Consider the following 20,103-nt stretch of genomic DNA (forward strand, 5'->3'; position numbering starts at 1 on the left):
AATCACGTTATTTCTAAACACATCATTAAAAATAATTTTTGTAATAAATCTTTATGATTCTTAGGTATTTAACTCAGAAAGTTCAAAAATTTGATACTGAGATAATACTCTTTCTTCCATCCTCAGCACTGACATTTTCAAAAATGAAAACATGACTAACATTGCTGTTGAAACTTGTCTCCTTGTACCAACAGGTAATATTCATCCATGAATACATGAAAACCAATTTTATTTATTTATATATATATTTTAAGATTTTACTTATTTATTTTAGAGAGAGAGCACACACACTTGTGCATGAGTAGGATGGGGCAGAGGGAGAAGGAGAAGCAGACTTCCTGCTGAGCAGGGAGCCTGACACGGGCCTCAATCCCAGGACTCTGGGATCATGACCTGAGCTGAAGGCAGGTGCTTAACCAACTGAGCCACCTAGGTGCCCCATGAAAACCAATTTTAAAATAGCCCTATCCATATTTCATTAAGAAATAAATTTCTAATATAGTTTTAGAGTTTGTGTTTAGTAACTAATTTTTATCAAAATCTGTATTTATGTACGTTGCTTTGATCAAATCAAAACTATGAATAAAAATTCAGAAGAAAGAAAGTTGGGGGACGCCTGGGTGGGGCAGTCAGTTAAGCTCTGACTCTTGGTTTGGGCTCAGGTCATGATCTCAGGGTCCTGAGATTGAGCCCCACAATGGGCTCTACACTCAGGGGGGGGTCTGCTTAAGTTTCTCTCTCTCTCTCAAGTAAGTAAATAAATCTTTAAAAAATTTTTTAAAAAGAAAGAAAATTGGCATTTAAAACCTTCTGTCAGAAAAAAATAGTTTCCAATTGAAAATTCCCATCTATTTTTGAGAGAGGTATATGCCTGTCAAGAATAAACTATATTATATTAAGATAAAATTCTGTAACAGCAGAAGTAGAAGAATGAGGTCAAGAAGAACAGAGAATGATATAAAATTTGATTGTTTACAAAAAAGTGTGTATTTTTTTAAAATGAATGACAGAGCAACAAAATATTCTGATATTTGAATCTCTTAGATACTTATTAAAAAGCAATGTAGTGCTTTTATTTAAAAATACCAATATTTATAATATCCTGAAAATTATATCCTTTACAATGATTCTTCAGTTAATATGAAAAATATCTTTAATGTTAACCTAAAACATACAAAGGATATATTGATTTTCATATTCTTTTATGGAACCTGAGTAAAAATTCTGGAAAAGCAGTCTTTTTTAGATCTCTAAGTTTCTCACAAACATTGTGGGGAACTGGCCATTCTTTATGGAACAGATTAGAACTATATTTTTCTGTACCAATATAAGAAGGTATACAGAAACTTATGCAGTGAAAAACTAGCACCTAGACAAGATGATACAAAGCAGTATACAAAGATCAGAACCTCACTCAGTATCAATGTGGATACAACTTTGAACTATTCGGTTTATTATTTCAAAGCCCACAGGCGTTTGGGGGAAAGGGAAAACTGTTGGGGGCAAGAACACTGTGAGAAACAGAAAATTAAAGCTGACAACAAGCAACAAGGGGAGCACATAGCAGAGAAACAACTCTTAAAATCAAGAATGAAGAAGGCATGCTAGTCTGAGACCATTTTGGAGTAGGGTCAAAAAGACCAATAGTATCAGTAGATTCTTAGGACACTAATATATTGCCACACAGTACAACATAACATGTGGTCATAAGGATAATTCGGAGTCATCAAGAAAGGGTTAAATTGTACTCTAACACAGAATATTCTGTGGAAGAAAGGAAGACAAGTATAATAGATTTTAAAAAGATATCCACTAACAGTATTTTTACTTTTTTATTTATTTATTTATTTATTTGAGACAGAGAGAATGAGAGAGAGAGAGCACATGAGAGGAGGGAGGGTCAGAGGGAGAAGCAGGCTCCTTGCTGAGCAGGGAGCCCGATGCGGGACTCGATCCAGGCACTCCAGGATCATGACCTGAGCCGAAGGCAGTCGCTTAACCAACTGAGCCACCCAGGCGCCCCACTAACATATTTTTAAATTGTTTCCGTATTTAAAGTATTTTCCACTACCCAGAAAATTCACTTGGATAGAATGCCATTTCAGGGAATGGAAGATGAATGAAGCGATACAGAATCAAAATCTTACCTGCTGGGAATTATCACCATTCCCTATACTGAGAGAATCTGAAGGTTTGTCAATGGGGCTGTAAAAAGAAAAAACACACCAAGTAAAATCAGAGTAAAGTCATTCTCACACAATAAAAACAAACTCCCCAAAGCCAGAAAAATAGACATTTTATTATCTTAACATTTGTTGGTACACTATGATATAAAGATATCAGCTGAGATGTTGAGGATACAAAGAAATATAAGATCAAATCCCTACCCTTGAGCAACTTACATTCTAATTAGATTCTCCAAAAACAATGGGTGAAATAATAACTTATGAAAAAAAAAGGTACTGCTTAATATGAGTATTATTGTAGTAGGTCAAAAATTTAATCCATTATTCAGTTTTGTGCACACGATAAACACATTCCCCATTAAAATTCTTGACATAATACTCACCTATTTTTCCAGGTGTTTAACAGAGGGCATAAAAGTCACTCAAATGTTCTCCACAGGTTCTTAAGAGCAATACATTTCCTTTACTGCTTCAATAGCCTACTTACAACCCTAGAGAAGGCATACGTGTGTGTATAAATGCACACACACAAAACAGAAACTTTTGTGTAAACTATTTACTATTAAACAAAGACATAACACTTGATTTCCATATAGGGAAAATGCAGTACAACAGTAAAGTAACAAAGAATTGCTGACTTAACAACAAAATGAAATCTTTACAAGCATTACAACAGTGACCTAGCGAGGCATTTCCATAACTACCTGTATTTAACCTAGCACATGAATAAAAGATCAGGATCAGTACCCAAATACTAATATGATATAGTATTACAGCAAAACAAATTAAGATTCCAAATTTCGCAAAAATTATTTTATTGGCTGTAAATATATACAAAGTTACCCTGACAGCCAGACAACTTTACTGGTACCACATTTAATTGCTCTAGAAAAATTTAACAAGGGCTAGGACCCAATCAGAATATCCAGTGTATCTTCTGCATAAACATCACCAGATGCTCGTGACTCCTGAAAAATAGGTCTGGAATTCACTAAACAGCACCTTTAGTTATTATTTTCACAAAATAGCAATAAATCAATTCATTTTATGGTCAAATGGGTATTACAAATAATTTTAAGATACAGCTTAGAGCCCACTAAGTTTGGAGACATTTGAGGAAATGAGATAGGTAAACACAAACAAACATCAACCAGTGCCAATTACTAAATGAATTGTTTAAACCATAAATATCATAGGTCTTTAAAAGAAAGAGAAGCCACCACAAGTGGGGCAATCAAGAAGTATTTCCTAGGGGAGTTCAAATTTATGTAGGTCCTTAAAAAGATTTACACATTAGGAGAGGAAAGAACATTAAAGGTAGGAATAGCAAGTGTATCACACATCAAAAGGTCATAGATGGGTTTGGGAAAAAGTTAAGTAATCAGTTTAGCTAACACAGAGGATGATTTTGACAACAGTGGGAGGTATGGACAAATGGTAGACACCAGAGGCCAAGAGAAATTGTTGAGCACAGAAACAATATAAACAAAGCAGTATTAGAAAGATGGTATGAGAGGAACTTGTAACATTTTCTAAAAAACTTTTTTATTGTGGTAAAGCAGATTTCATATAAAATCTACTGGCTTAACTATTTGTAAGTGTACAGTTCAGTGGTATTAAATACATTCCACCTTGTTGTACAACCATCACCACCATCTATCCCCATCTCTTTTCGTCTTATAAAACTGAAATTCTATACCACTAAACTCCCCATTTTCTCCTCCCTCCCAGTCATTATAATTTTGACTACATACCTCACATAAGCGGCATCATAGAGTATTTTCCTTTCCTTTTCTAAGCAGAATAATATTCCTTTGTATTTATACCACATTTTGCTTGTCCGTGCATCTGGCCACGGACACTTGGACTGCTTCCATGTTTAAACTACTGTGCGCTAAGACGTAAGTGCACACATATCTCTTCAAGGTACTGCTTTCAATTCTTTTTGCTGTATACCCAGAAGTGGAATTGATGGATCATATGGTAATTCTATTTTTAATTTTTGAGGAACTACCATACTGTTTTCCACAGTGGCTGTACCATTTTCTATGCCCACCCATAGAGCATAAGGGTTCCAATTTTTCCACATCCCTTCCAACTCTTTTCTGCTTCTTTTTTTACTGTTTTATTTTTTCCTCTCTTTTTTTAATGTTTCAAGTTTTTATTTACATTCTACTTAGTTAACACATAGTGTAATATTAGTTCCAGGAGAATTTAGTGATTCTGTTTTCTGCTTTTTTCATAGTAGCCACACTAATGCGTGTAAGGAGATTATCTCATTGTAGTTTTGATTTGCATTTCCCTAATGATTAGTGATGTTCAGCATCTTTTCATGTGCTCAATAACCACTATCCTCTTTGCAGAAATATCTATTCAAGTCCTTTGCCTATTTTTGAATTAGGGTATTTGATTTTGTTGTTGAGTTTTAAGAGTTCTCTATATTATTATGGTTATTAAACCTTTCTCAGATATGATTCGCAAGTATTTTCTCCCATTCTGTGGGCTGCCTTTTTACTATAGACAGTGTCTTCTTAGTCACAAAATTTTAAAATTTCCATTAAGCTCCATCTATTTTTTCTTTTGTTACCTGTGCCTTTGGTGTCCTATCCAAGAAATCATTGCCAAATCCAATGTTGTAAAGCTTTAGTCATGTGTTTTCTTTTAATGGTTTTGTTGTGTGAAAGAACTTCAATCTAAAACAGAACTGGAGAATACAAGAGGGAGAATCTCACATATGTGCCCCCAGGAAGGTAAATTTAAGGACTAAAAGACTGAGTCCTCTGAAATGTCTGATTTACAGAAAGTGGATAGTGTTGAAATTTTCTTGGGTGGGAGGATAATCAGAGGTTGTCCTATATCAACCTTGCAAAGTTCTGCCAGAGGCTTGAATGGAACATGGCTCAAATTGGATTGATCTCACATAATGGGATGACTTGAGCTTTGTTTGTGTGACAGGGAGGATTTCGTTTGCTCAGGAAAATTTTCAAGGCTGGTTTCCTGTTTTTTATTTTAACGGACTCTAACTGAACTCTCCCCTCTTTCCATTCCCTGCCCATAAATACAACCTACCAAAAATCTTCAATGGACTCGCCTGTAGCATGCTACAGTTTGTTCCAAACTGCAGTTCCTCTGCTATTCCTGAATAAACTTAACTCCCTGAGCTTGCTTAAGTTTCTCGCTTTATTTATAGTCAATAATTATTTTAGGTCTTACATTTAGGTCATTGATCCATTTTGAATTTTTGAATATGGTGTTCGGTAAGGGTCCAACTTCATTCTTTCACATGTAGATATCCAGTTTTCCCAGCACCATTTGTTGAAAAGACTTCTTTCCCCCACAGGGGAAAGGGTCTTGGTATCCTTGTTAAAAATCATTTAACCGTCTATGTGATGGTTTATTTCTGCATTCTCTTTTCCATCCTACTATGCTATATATCTGTCTCCATGCCAATCCCATGCTGTTTACGTTACTGCAGTTTTGCAGTTATGTTTTGAAATTAGGAACTGTGGGCCCTCCAGTTCTATTTTTTCAAGATTATTTTGGCTATTTGGGGTCCTTTGAGATTCCATATGAATTTTAGGAGGAGTTTTTCTATCTGCGAAAAAACACAACCAAACAAAAACTATCACTGGGGCACCAGGGTAGGGTAATTGGTTAAGTGGCCAACTCTTGGTTTCAGCTCAGGTCATAACCTCAGGGTGAGATCAAGTCCCGTGTTGGGCTCCGTGTTCAGCACGGAGTCTGCCTGATATTCTCTCTCCTTCTACCCCTTCTGCTTGTTCTCCCTCTCCCTAAAATAAGTAAATCTTTAAAAAAAAAAAAAATCACAGGGATTTTGATATGGAATGCAATGAAGTGTAGACAACTTTGGGTAAAAGCAACATTTTAATAATATTGTCTTCCAATCCATGAACGTGGGATGTGTTTTCATTTATTTATGTATCTTCAGTTTCTTTCAGCAATGTTTTGTATTTTCATTGTATAAGTCATTTTAACTTCCTTGCTTAGGAATTCCTGAGTATTTTATTTTTCTTGACACTATGGTGAATAGAATTTTTTGTAATTTCCTTTTCAACTATTCATTGTTCACACTTAGAAATACACTGATTTCTGTGTGTTGACTTTGTACCCTGTACTGAATTCATTTATTAGTTCTAACCATTTGTTTGTGTGTGGAATCCCTAGGATATGCTACATATTAAGACCATATTATCTATAAAAAGAGATAATATTACTTATTCTTTTTCTATTTAGATGTCTCTTCTTTTTCTTGGCTAATTGTTATGGCTTGAACATCCAATAATGTGTTGAATAGAAGCGATAAAAGTGGGCATTTGCCTTGTTCCTCATTGTAGAGGAAAAGCTTTCAGTCTTTCACCACTGAGTATGATGTTCACTGTGAGTTCTTCATATACAGCTTTTATTATGTTGAGGTAGTTTCCTTCCTACGTTAATTGTTCTTGTCATGAAAGGGTGCTGAATTTTGTCAAATGCTTTTTATGCATCAACTGAGGTATCATGTGTTTTTTATCCTACATTCTGTTGATATGACACATGAAAGTGCTCAATTTTTTAGGTTAAACCATCACTGCATTCCAGGAATATACCCCTACTTTATCATGGTTTGTAACCCTTTTAATATGCTGGATTCTGTTTGATAGCATTTTTTTGAGCATTTCTGCATCAATGTAAATAAGGGGTATCGGTCTGTGGTGTTTGTATAATGTCTTTGGCACTGGTACCAGAGTTATGCTGGCCTTATAGAATGAGTTAGGAAGTGGTCCCTCCTCCTCAACTTTTTGGAAAAGTTTGAGAAAGACTATAATTAGTTCCTCTTCAAATGTTTGGTAGAATTCACATTTTTTGTTGAAAAAAAAATTTTTTTTTTAAAGATTTTATTTATTTATTTGAGACAGAGAGAATGAGAGACAGAGAGCATGAGAGGGAGGAAGGTCAGAGGGAGAAGCAGACTCCCCTCCGAGCAGGGAGCCTGATGCGGGACTCGATCCTGGGACTCCAGGATCATGACCTGAGCTGAAGGCAGTCGCTTAACCAACTGAGCCACCCAGGCGCCCCTGTTGAAAAATTTTTGATTAGTGATTTGATAACCTTACTAATTATATGTCTATTCATATTTTTAAAATTTCTTCATAATACAGTTTTGGTAGGTTTTGTGTTTCTAGGGATTTGTCCATTTCATCTAGGTTATCCAGTGTGTTGACATACAACTGTTCACAGTACTCTCTTACAATTCTTTTTATTTCTGTAGAATCTGCAGTAATGTCCCCACTTTTATTTCTGATTTTAGTAATTTAAGGCTTTTCTGTGGTTTTTCATAGTCTACATCTAACTAAAGGTTTGTCAATTTTGTTCATCTTCTCAAAGAACCAACTTTTAGTTTCATTGTTTTTCTCTACTGTTTTTCTATTTGCTATTTCATCTTTCTCTGCTTTAATCTTTACTTCCTGCTGCAAGCTTTGGGTCTAGTTTGTTCCTTTTTTTTTTTTTTTTAATTTTTCTATTTCCTTAAGTTGTAAAGTAAGGTTGCTGACTCTGGGTCTTTGTTTTTTAATATAAGCATTTATAGCTATAAATTTCCCCCTTCACATCCCCTTAATTTCCCATAAGTTTTAATGTTTTGTTTTCATTTTCATTCATTTCTAAGTACTTTCCAATTTCCCTTGTGATTTTTTCTTTAATCCATTAGTTGTTTAAAAGTGTTAATTTCCACAATTTTTTGAATTTTCCAGACTTCCTTTTGATAATGATTTCTAACTTTATCCCACCACGGTGAGAAGATACCCACTATGGTATCTAGATTTTTAAATTTACTGATTTGTGGCCTAACATATAATCTTATCCTGGAAAATGTTCACATAAACTTGAGAATGATGTGTATTCTGTTGTTGGGGAGAGTGTTCTGTAGGTGTCTGTCAGATTCAGCTGAGTTATGTTTAAATTCTCTTACTAGGGCACCTGGGTGGCTCAGTTGGTTAAGCGTCTGCCTTTGGCTCAGGTCATGATCCTGGAGTCCCAGGATAGAGCCCCACGTCAGGCTCCCTGCTCAGTGGGGAGTCTGCTTCTCCATCTCCCTCTGACTCTCCCTCTGCTTGTGTGCTCTCTCTCAAATAAATTAATAAAAAAATATTTAAAAAAAATAAATTCTCTCCTTACTGATCTTCTATCTGGTTATTATATCCATTATTGTGAGTGGGGTATTGAAGTCTTCACCTATTAATGTAGAACTATTTCTCCCTTCAATTCTGTGAGTTTTTGCTTCATATATTTTGATGATCTGTCATTAGGTGCATAAAGGTTTAAATGTTCTATCTTCTTGCTGAATTCATATACAATGTCCTTTGTCTCTCTTGATTTAAAGTCTATTTTGTTTGATAGTAGAATAGCCACCCCTGATCTCTTTTGTGTACTATTTTCATGGATTATCTTTTCCCATCCTTTCATTTTCAACCTGTTTGTGTCTCTGGTTCTAATATGAGTCTCTTGTAGATAGCATATAGTTGGATCATGTATTTTTATCCATTCTTCCAATCTGTCTTTTCATTAGAGTTGAACCCATTTACATGTAAAGTAATTACTGATAAGGAAGTAGTGATTATGCCCTTTATGCCATTTGTTTTCTACATGCCTTATAGCTTTCCCCCCATCAAATTCCTGCATTAGTATCTTCTGTGTTTAGCTGACATTTTTCTAGTGAAATGTTTAAATTCCTTTCTCATCTCCTTTTGTGTATATCTTAGAGTTACTTTCCTTGTTATCATGGGAATTATATTTAACTAGGATCCTAAAATTATAATACTCAAAATTTATATCAACTTGATTTCAGTAACATACAAAAACTATGTTCCTTTACAGCTCAATCCCAACCCCTTTTAGCTTTTACACTAATATATTGAACCTTAAATATACTGGTCTCTTAAATCATGTAGGAAACAAAAAGTATAGTTACAAACCATTGTTACAATCACACTAGTTTTTATATTTGCCCATTTACCTTTACTAGTGTTCTTTCATTTCACCTTGCAGGACTCCCTTGAGCAAATTTCTTGCAGGGCAGGTCTAGAGATCACCAACTCCCTCAGTTTTTGTTAATCTGGGAATGTTTTAATTTCTCCCTCACTCTTTAAGGAAAGTTTTGCTGGATAGAGAATTCTTGGTTAATAGTTTTTGTCTCTTAGCACTCTGAATATATTGGCCCACTGTCTTCTGGCCTCCAAAGTTTCTCATGAGAAATACGCTGATAATCTTATTAAAGATTCCTTCTACACGATGATTCACATCTCCTGCTGCTTTCAAGATTCTCCTTGTCTTTGGCATTTTAATAAAATTTTGATTTGACTTTGATTTTATTTTTGATTATGAAATTTTGACTTGATTTTGGTTTGATAAGTGTGTCAATGTTTGTCTGAGTTCATTTTAACTAGAGTTCCTTAAGGTTGTCCCATGTTTATATTCATTTCTTTCATTGAATTTGGGAATTTTTCAGCCTTTTTTTTTTTTTTTCCTTCAAATATTCTCTCTGCATCTCTCTCTCTTCTCCTTCTGGAACTCTGACAATACATACACTGTTCTACTTGATGGTGTCCCACAAGTCCCTTAGGCTCTGTTTGCTTTTCTTCAGTCTTTTCTCTTTGTGTTCCTCAAACTCATTATAATATTTCCATTGTCTTTTCTTCAAGTTCACAGATTCTTCTACCTAATCAAATCTGCCTTTGAATCCTCTAGTGAATTTTTCATTTAAATTACTGTATTTCTTTTTGCTTTCGTACTTTTTAAAATTGATATTTCCCTTTTGTTCATACTTTGTCTTACTTTCTCCACATCTTCTTTTAGTTCCTTAGGAATCTTTAAAAGAGTTTTTTTTAAAGTCTTTGTCTACTATATCTGCCATTGGCGTTTTTTTTCAGGGACAGTTTCTGTTGATCATTCTTTCTTTTGAATGAGCCATACTTTTCTTTTTCTTTTATATACATAACTGTGATTTTTTACTGAACACTGGCCCTTTGAGTCTAGTAACGTAGTACCTTTAGAAATCAGATTCTTCCCCTTCTCACTGTTTGCTTTTTTGCAGGCTGTCTCTGTGCGAAAGATCAGCCCTAGGTATAAATTTATTCTCAGGTCTTTTCTGAGCCTTTTTCTGGCCATGCACAAACCCTACATTTCTCCCAATATGCAGTTGTTTTTGAATTTCCTAGTCTTTAATATCTAGCACCCAAAAGGAGGAAAAGGAAAAACTGAAAGGGGAAAAGAGGGGAAGGACACTAGTCCTTTAAATCCCCTGGGTATCATTTCAGCCAGAGGGGGAGGGGCTTGGAACAATGGTTGCCTGCTTCTTTGTCTGCACCTCTGTGATCAGAAGCAGTAATCAGCAATTAGAACAAAGATCCTCAATATATGAAAGCCAGGGCCTTTTTGCCCACCCTGGCTTCTGCAAGCTAAGTGCAAGCTACTCCAGGAACATGTGCACAGCTGCCTGCCACTGGCTTGGCCTAAGAGCTGAAATTGACCAAAATTAACCCAAGTCTTTCCATGGAATTTGCAAGCCTTCAACAGATTTCAGAGTTCCAAAAATAGCTACATCAGACAGATTCTGCCAGTGCGATTGTTGTCCAGGTGGGGAGACAGATTCCTGGTGCTCCCTACTCCACCATCTTCCCCAAACTTGCGCTATTCTTACGAGAATAAAGGCTTAAAGGTGAGAGGAAACAGAAATAATGGAAACAAAAGAATGAAAGCAAGACATTACAGAGGAAGAATTGCAGTGTCTTTACCTCAGTTCAGGTTCTCAGCCACCACCATTAAAGAGCACTAAATATTAATTTTCAGTATAGGTGAGGTTAGTCTTGCTAATGTCAAGGGCAATCTATGAAAATACTGCATTCAGAATAAACCTTGATAATGTTTCTGGATTACAACTAACTTATATCATCTAGTCCCCATGCCAACTGAGGTTTCATAACTACTGATTCATAGCATTTGATGCTTTGCATAGGAAAGGTTTACCAAAGATGCTTAAAAATTTCTAGATCAGTGTCATTAAACCAAAGACAGCTGCTAAAAAAACAGGATTGGGGCAAGGTTATCAGTAAGCTTATGTTCCACTCAGTTTTAATATATTTTTCAATTTACCTTACAATTAACTATTCAAGGAATAATAAATGAAAAGCTTTAAGAATAAAGATAAAACTAAAAATTGTTTTTATTTCCTACGTAGGCTGTAAAGAGTCAAATTATAGTTAAAGCTGCCATTGTAAGTGCAACCTTATCAGTGCAAAAGAAAATACAGATGGGAGAATCCCTGCAAATGCATGTATAATCTCAACAGAAAAAAAAAATATTTACAAATTCCAATTCTAATAAATGTGAACTCCTTGGATCTCTAATGGCTGGACAGGTAACACTTACCCCAAGACTACCGCTAACAGGTCAGAGTTCTCACAACTTCCCTAGTACTGGGTGTGAACTTCCTTCCTCATCAAGCTTTGTGTCTGCTTAAGTTATAGTCATAATAAGTATTTGTTGTTTTACATTCAACATCCACCAACCCATTATCACGCCAAGAAGGTTAAGAAAGGAAAATAAACTTTAATAAATACCACATTTAATATGGAAGAAAGACACCTACTCCATGAAATGGACTATTCTCTTGTCAAGAACTGCCAAGTCCTCATAATACCAGATGAAAGAAGATTGGGTACACTAAGATAAACTGCACAGGGCTTTTTTATTTAAAAATAAGCAAACAAAAAATCTACAGTTTTCTTTTCTAGGTCAGCACAAAGTTTATTAGCCACTTCTGTTCAGAAAGGCCTCTTTCTGAACAAGTCTGTTGCTCTAACATAACCAGGAAACACCAAAATGCACAGGGGCCCCACTTTCATTTGTATCTCAAGTTACACTATAAGCATATCATAGAGCAACGGTAGTTGTCTCCTGAGGTTCCCTGGGAATGGCTCTAGAAGAGGCTCCAGCTTCAGTTCTGGTCCCAGGATTGGCTCTGGCACTCTCTGTGCCACCACGCCTAGTGTGGGCTCTAGTGCTGGCTCCAGATCCAGTCCTGCCTCAAGCAGTGGCTCTAACTCCAGGCCTAGCTCTGGCCCTTATGCCATCCTGGGCTCCAGCCCTAATGAATCCAATTCTGGCTCCAGCTTAAGCTCCAGTGGTTGTTGCAGCTCATCCACCTGTCTGCAGACAGCACAAGAAGCCTATGTTTCAGGTATTTTCTCTGTTCCTGGAGATTAACTTTCTCTTGGTGGTAGTACCCAAAAGCCTCACTCCAGGGGATTCAGGGATAGAGGCAGTACAGCATATTCTCAGGTATGTTCTCCCTCAGAAAGCAGTTGGTAGTGCTGGATGAGTCCAGTCAGCAGGAGTGACTGCAGTACCTCCCTGCTGTTGGGCGGCACAGAGTAGATCACCTTATCACTGTCCTGAGGTTCCACCCTGGAGCAGGTTATGTCCCCTTCCAATGATTTGCTGCAATGTAGCAGAAAGGCTCCAGAGATGGGTCTTCTTCAGCAGCTGGTGCTCCTGGCTCCAGCTCACAAAGCCCATGATAATGGCCATCATTCCACAGATTCCTCAGGTGGTCATGTACCAAGTCCAGATTTTTGTGCAGCCATGTCTAGAATGGTAGCTTGCATGGGGTGGGGGGGCTCTCTTGCTTCGTGAAGTCAGCCCAGGACAACAATGTACCCTCAATCCTAGAGTTCTGCCCCAACAGCTTGTCCTTCAGCATGCTCAGCTGCTCCAGGTCAAGGTCTCGGCCAATACAGGAGGAGAACTGCCAACTGAGAGCAGGGCCCAGCAAGCTCCAGGAGGGCTTTGGGTGGGCCAGGGCTGGGGGGGGGGGGGGGGGTGCCTAGAAAAAAACTGCTGATTCTGAGAGCTTAAGCTGAGCAGACTGAACCAGAGAACCAAGGCCCAAGCAACTGAGTAGCTTCAGGTTAGAAATAATCACACAGGGGCGCCTGGGTGGCTCAGTTGGTTGGGCAGCTGCCTTCGGCTCAGGTCATGATCCTGGAGTCCCGGGGTCGAGTCCCACATCGGGCTCCCTGCTCGGCGGGGAGTCTGCCTCTCCCTCTGACCCTCCTCTCTCTCATGCTCTCTGTCTCTCATTCTCTCTCTCTCAAATAAATAAAATCCTAAAAAAAAAAAAAAAAAGAAATAATCACACAAAGGACTATCTGTTTTCAGCTCCTGCTTCAGACCCTGGTAGGTGTATCCAACCATGACGCTGATAATGTACAGTTAGTTCCTCCATCACCCTCAGCAGTCCCTAATGATGCCCTTTCTGGAACCACCTGAATGTTGCTCTACCAGAGTCAAGTAGTCAAAATTACACATTAAACCCTCACTCTGCCCCTTCTCAGGGGTCAAAATTTTCTTGTTTGAAGTCAGAATGTTGAACTTCTGGAGACCTTGTAACTGAGAAGGATTCCTGTCAATGGGGACTTCTGCAGTCAGTGACCCACTGCCTTCCTGGAATCTTACCAGCAGCCTTGTAGGACAGTAAACTTCCTCTCACTCTTGAAGATGAAGGGCTGGTGGGGAGTTTGGGCCATGCAAGGCTGCGTTTCTACCACAAAGGCTTTCTGAAGCAGACACTTTAGCAACGCTGTGAACAGGACCTTCCTCTTTGGTTAGAGAGTCATCCTGATAGCTAACCAGGTGACGCAGTCCCTTCAGGTCCTCCAGCAGCTAATACAGATGAAAAACAACAGCTTTCCTCCAGCCGTGAACACTTCTCCAACTTTTCCATCTGTGGTCCAGGTGCCAATGCCAATGCAAGCATTTCGCTGCAGGGCTTTCCATGCCTCCAACTCTGGCAGTAGCTTGATTAGGGTAGGTAATGGCTTAGCAGTGCTTTAAAGGTATCCAGCACCTCCTTTTTCCTTTTGTCCCATTCACGGGGTTTTCTCCAGAAGCTGCTAATGTCTGGTCTGATGGGGGTCTAAAGAGGACATCCTCACTGGGGCTGGGTCTTCTATCGCAAGTAGAAGGCATCCTTGCGGTCCTTCAGTTGGCTGATGGATTTCACCAGCTTCTCCATCTTAGTCCTTAATTCCAGGTTCCAGGATTCAATCTCCTGCTGCTGGCTCTCCACAGGTGCTTTGAGGTCTGCCTCTCCTTGCTCCGACTGAGCCCTCTGAGCCTGAATCAGAATTAAAGAGATTAAACATCATCTCAGCCAACTGGGTAGGGCCCTGAGGAAAGGCCTGACTGTCCCAATAGAATTTTCACAAGTTCTGCTGTAGCAACAAGCACTCAGGGTCTTGGCTGCAGCAGGCATACTCAGAGTTCATTTGGTCCAAGAACTGAAGGAATGGCATGTTAGCCTTGGAATCATCGTTGCCCAGTAATAATGCTGAGAGAAAGAGAAATCAAAACACCTAAATCTTTAAATACCACACAACTGACTGAAAAGCACTGGATTCAAGTGGGACTAAGCAGTTCTAAAAGGTAGGTGGGTCTCATAACACAATCAAGATATTTCCAGAAGGCAATGCTGTGTGTGTAAATGTCTGTAAATGAAAATTTGTAAACATGTAACATCTTCGTAGAAATAGTCTTACTGAGTTTTTTTAAAGTCCTAGTCCTAAATAGTTCAGAAATCTATGGTGAGATTATAGATTTTTCAGGAATAAATATTTTTCAACTAACCCAAAAGTTGGAATCCAGTGCTATGGCATTAAATAATATGTATATTTATTTTTTTGAAATATAGAGTGTATATCCAGAATCTGTTTCTGGAGATGCTGATTTAGTCTAAACGGCAACACCTGGTATCTGATGATTACTACACTAGTGGAACTGAAGAGGCGCACCGTTACTGGATTGTAGAGCTAGAAGCAATCATTAATATCAAATTCAAAAGGTTTTACAGATAAAGAAACCACGATCTACAACTATCTGCAAGTAGGCAGTGTGACACAGCTACTCTTCTGTTTGGATCTTCAGATGCTAGCTTCTAACTTGCCCCAAAGACAGTGCTCGAATTTGACTTCCTTTCTAATTCTTGGTAGTGATGCCATCAAACTCCTGAAAATAGTCTCTTGGCAGCTTTCTAAAATTTGCAACATAAAACAAGTTACATAGGAGAAAGATCATAGAAAAGACCATTTTCCAGACTGGGAGTGGGGACAGAAAAAATACTGAGAAGGTCTAGTCCTCGTGTTCATCATATTGAAAAGACAAAGTCTCCATGATTGTGCTAATTATGGTTGCATTTCGGAAATAAGGTATAATTTAATGTCAACATAATAGACATTTCCAAATTTCAGTGTCATGTTACTGTATATACAAATACATATTCACACTGCTCCTAAATTAAATACTCCATATTCATTTAGAAGAATTCATTTTAATTTTTCGTGCTTGCCCATCTTAAATAACTGAGATCTGCAGCTGCTACTGCAAAGGACAAATTTAAGTTACAGACAGGTAGCTTGCCTTTACAGAGTTTATTTGATACAGGCTTCAAATATACATTAACATCTCAAGTATTACTTTACTACTAAAATACGGCCACCTCTTACATAATGTGGCACAATGAGCTATTGACATGGTAAGAAAAAATGCGTCCATAATCTGGACTGATTATAGTTTGGCAAATACAATTTTAATTGGAATTTTCTCAATTACTCCAAGATGTACTGAACATGAGCGAAAATGAATGTTTTGATTACTACTAATAAAAAAATTCAATTACTCTTAAGATTAAAGTTGAAAGATAAACATCTACCATCCTAAACATATAGGCTGTGGCCAGCTTTCAAAAGCAGCAAGTCAAACTGTCTCCATCTATTCATTTTAATTTTCTATTTCAGTAATAAAGGTTGATCTTTTAAAAGATACTATATACTTAAGTAGAATTTAAACACACAACTGCTCATTTAACTATCCATCCCCCAAAACTCATTATACCCCACCCTCTGGGGAAAAAAATACCAGTGGCTCTCTAACTTTCTGGAAAATATTCTATGTAGGTGGAACAAGACACCAAAACTCGGTACTAGTTTTCCAGCATGTATGTGCACATGTGCAGTAACTTTATATTTCCAAATACAGAATGGGAATAAAATTTCTTAGGAGAAATAAGAAAAAAGACTCTGAGAACAAAGGTCAGGAAAATCTTACAGCTCACTAATTTTAATATACACACCCAGAAGGCAATGCAAATCTTACTAATTCATCTACTTAGTTTACTAGTAAGTTGCCTTGAGTTTCATGCAAAAAAAAAAAAGGGTGGGGAACTGCAAATCATTTATCTATTATAAAAGGGAGAATGCCTTTCTGGGGATCCATTTTACAAAAAAAAAAAAAAAAAAAAAAATGTAGGCCATCTCTCATGGCACCTGTCCATAGTTTGAGAATCATTGCTGAAATCACTTCTATCTGTAAGTACTAGCACACACAGGTGCAATTTATAATTATTATTAAGTCATGGGTGTTTTCTCCAGAAAAATGTACACACACACACACAAAATCTGATAAAATTTCAGAGAGTTCACAGATGTGCTGAAGCCTGTTCATGATTTAACAAGCTCTACCCAAGACTATTTTCAACAAGTCTCTGGGACCATACCTTTTCTAAATCAAACCAGACTAAATGATGTCAGAGTAGGAGAACAAGATTCATGCAGGGACCACTCCCATTATGCTGAATAAAAAAGGCACTTGACTATGCCCGCAGTCTATCAAAGCTTATACTTGATTTTCAATAAAGATATAGCTGTTTTTAAAAAGACATGCATTTTCCTTCGATGTAATAAAAACTGACAAATTCCTATAGTCATTTTCCTTTCTTTAGCTTTTCCTCTACTGCCGCCAAACTGCGGTTTAGGAAAGCTTTTGCTTAAAATACCATTAATTCCTGGGATGTATAGTATATCCAATTTATCCTGAGATAATAAACCTTATAGACCCGAGACCTTCAAGGTCAAAGTACATATTAGTTGTGACATAGTCTTTAAGTCAATTAGTTTGATTCATGTTAAGAGTTTTTGATTCAAGTTAAAGTCTCTTAAGAATTTTACCTTCTCTAGACTGAGCAGTGGCAGAGTGGGAGAATGAGCCTGGGGATAAAAGCGACAGCAACTTTGGTCAGAATCTGGTCTATCACTTATTTGTGTGGGATACTGGTGAATTATTTAAACTCTCTGAGCCTTGCCAGTCCCAGTTTTCCTTGCCAGTAGTAAGGTAACAACTGGGCCCCGGGCCTCTGCCAGTCCCTGGTCTGGCAAGATAACAATGGTATCTCCCACACAGGACAACGGAGACTGAAGGCACACAAAAGACGCCAACCCTCTTCTCAGCTCAGTCTAAAGCTGAACATCCCCACTCCTTCAATGGTGGCTTGTCTAAGCGACAATGTCAGGTCATAACCATTTACCTTGAGTGATCTATATACCCAATAATGTGCTCCCCAAATTCTTATGCAGGCCTACTCACTGTCCCTGGGCACAGCAGCCCATCTAGCTACTATTCCTTTCACAGTTTTCAGTTGGGGCACAAAGAGTGTCTCAACCTAAATGAAGGTATTTCAAAGCCCCAAACTTAAAATAGCCAGTCCTTAATTAAGCATCACTACTGCATGGTTTCCTTATTCCCCATTCTCGTCATTTGTATTCATCATTTCAAAGTAACTGATTAATACAGAAAACTAGCATATCTATACTCCATCTGACTGATATACTCTGGAATGCATCATAATGGGGGGTGGTGAGAACAAATGGCATATACCCTTTCATAATTTACTGTTCATTTAAGTGAAACAGGAGTAAGACACACTACAGAAACTTCACTTATGTATGTGTATCAGGACCATGTCAGGGTTCAGTGAGGACTCAGTAGCTATGATACTCTTAATATTTGTACTCTGGCTTAATTAGAAGTAAGAGGAAACTACATTTTAGGTTTAGTATCAATTCATAAGGTTCCAGGTTTTGTTTTCCTGCAGTTCTTGTAAAACTGGTATTCACTACATGTGAATGACAAGCAGAGACAAAAAGAAACCATTCTTTTTCATTCTTCCCCACAAAGCTTAATTCTCAACTTATCTTGAATAAGAAAAACATATCTCCTGGGTAGGACCATGGAAAGAGTCATACTGTTCATCTTTCTAACTTGACAAGTCTTCCCTATGGGAAGAAGGAAAATTATCTACAAATTCATCCTTATCACTATACCCCGTACAGTGACAATGTGGAAATGGAGACCAAAGCACACCTTCAGCAGCACTGACAGTCAGTTGAACTTAATCTTTTGCAGGGGTTGGCATGGAAAGAAAACAAGCTATAGGAGCTTGCCAAAACAAGAACTCTCTGTACCTTGGGCCATCACATGTCCTTAAATTTGGGGGACTTGAATTAAACCAACAAAAAACAACCCTTCTCCGTCCCCAAAGAAACCTTCCTATATTGTGTACTTATGCAAAGCACAGGTAACCATGTCAAATTTATTCTGGTCCTAGCTGAGGTTCAGTAACAACTGGCTTTGGGCAGTTATTAAATGAGCACTTTGTTTTATACTCTGTGGTATCCAGGACATTCCCCTCCTGCTACTGAAACAGTTATAAATGTGTTCTGACTACACTTTATATGAAGGCAAAGTCAGTAATATATTAGTAAATCTAATAATAATTGATTACAAAAAAACAAGTTGAAGAAAAACTAAATACTTGTTATAAAGGCCAAAAGGACATTTAGTAAATGTCAATTCTCACTTTCAATCTAAAGAAAAAACTCAACAAATTAAAAATAACAAGGTATTCTCATATTGTGATTAAAAATACTTATCTCAGAAAAATAAATAAATAAAAAAAATAAAAATACTTATCTCAAATAAATGGTCAAAATCACGTTTACAAGTGAATAAAACACTGGAGACAGCCTTATAAAATAGGGAGATAGCCCTATAAAGAATGAGACAAGGATGCCTGATAGCAGATAAAAGATTTCTAACACTGGTCTTTAATTTTTAGCCTCGGAATTCTCAAATAGGAAGAGGTGGTGGTGGGAGATGCAATACAATAAAGCAGGGAAAAGACACCAACAAATTCTTTCCTAAGAGACACAAAAGACTTGGAGAGATATACCATGCTATTGGTTTAGAACATTCAATGTTATATTGCAGAATAGAAATTCTTCCAAAATTGATTTATAAATTTAAGTATTTTGAAACACAAGTAGACTGGTCAACTAATTGGGGAAAGTTAATTCTGTATAATGCACATACAACACTTAAATACATCAATAAAACATAACAAACAGATACGAATTCACAATCTATAAGAAGTTCATTCACTCTATTATTCAAATACAAATTAAAATGAGACAGCTTTTTTTAATCAAATTGGCAAATGTGCAGAAAAAATATTCAATTCAAGGAAATAGGTACTCATCATCTTTGACTCAGCAGTTCTACTTCAAAAAGCATCAAAGCAATAACCAAAATGTTTATATGAAAAAATGTTCATCACAGTGTCATAAATAAGAGCACCAAAATGAAAATAATATACACCAGCAGGAGGTTGCTTTAATAAATTTCAAATGCTCATGTATAATGAAATACCATGCAGCCATAAAAAACTGTTTTCATGACAAAGGAAAATATTCATAATAATGAGTATTAAGTTTTAAAACATAACAAACCAATGTATTTTGTGTATATATACATTCACAAGAAGGAAAAGGACTACAAAGAAATACACACTGCAGGAAACACATCAAATCATTTTCAGGGAAAATGTCTTGAGTATTGAGATCACATACAATATTTACTTTCTTCTGTATGCTTTTATATATTTTTCAAATTTCCTTAAGTAGAAACATATTACTTTTATATTTGGGAAATAAACATTATCTCAAAGAGATGATCTAAATTTTAAATTTCTCGT

General features: G+C 37.0%; 1 protein-coding gene across 8 annotated transcripts in view; it reads right to left on the bottom strand.

The window, feature by feature from the left end:
- The window catches only part of CNOT4 (CCR4-NOT transcription complex subunit 4), a 144,968-nt gene that overhangs the window by 35,314 nt on the left and 89,551 nt on the right, over positions 1–20,103 (bottom strand). For all 8 annotated transcript variants that reach the window (XM_035021165.1, XM_035021162.1, XM_035021164.1 and 5 more), the window contains one exon: positions 2,148–2,205. In XM_035021165.1, the coding sequence (XP_034877056.1) occupies positions 2,148–2,205 (58 nt within the window). The remainder of the gene's footprint in view (positions 1–2,147; positions 2,206–20,103) is intronic.

The sequence above is a fragment of the Mirounga leonina genome, unplaced genomic scaffold (assembly GCF_011800145.1).
Source record: "Mirounga leonina isolate KUSES-001 unplaced genomic scaffold, KU_Mleo_1.0 Mir_174, whole genome shotgun sequence".
NCBI classification, from domain to species: domain Eukaryota; kingdom Metazoa; phylum Chordata; class Mammalia; order Carnivora; family Phocidae; genus Mirounga; species Mirounga leonina.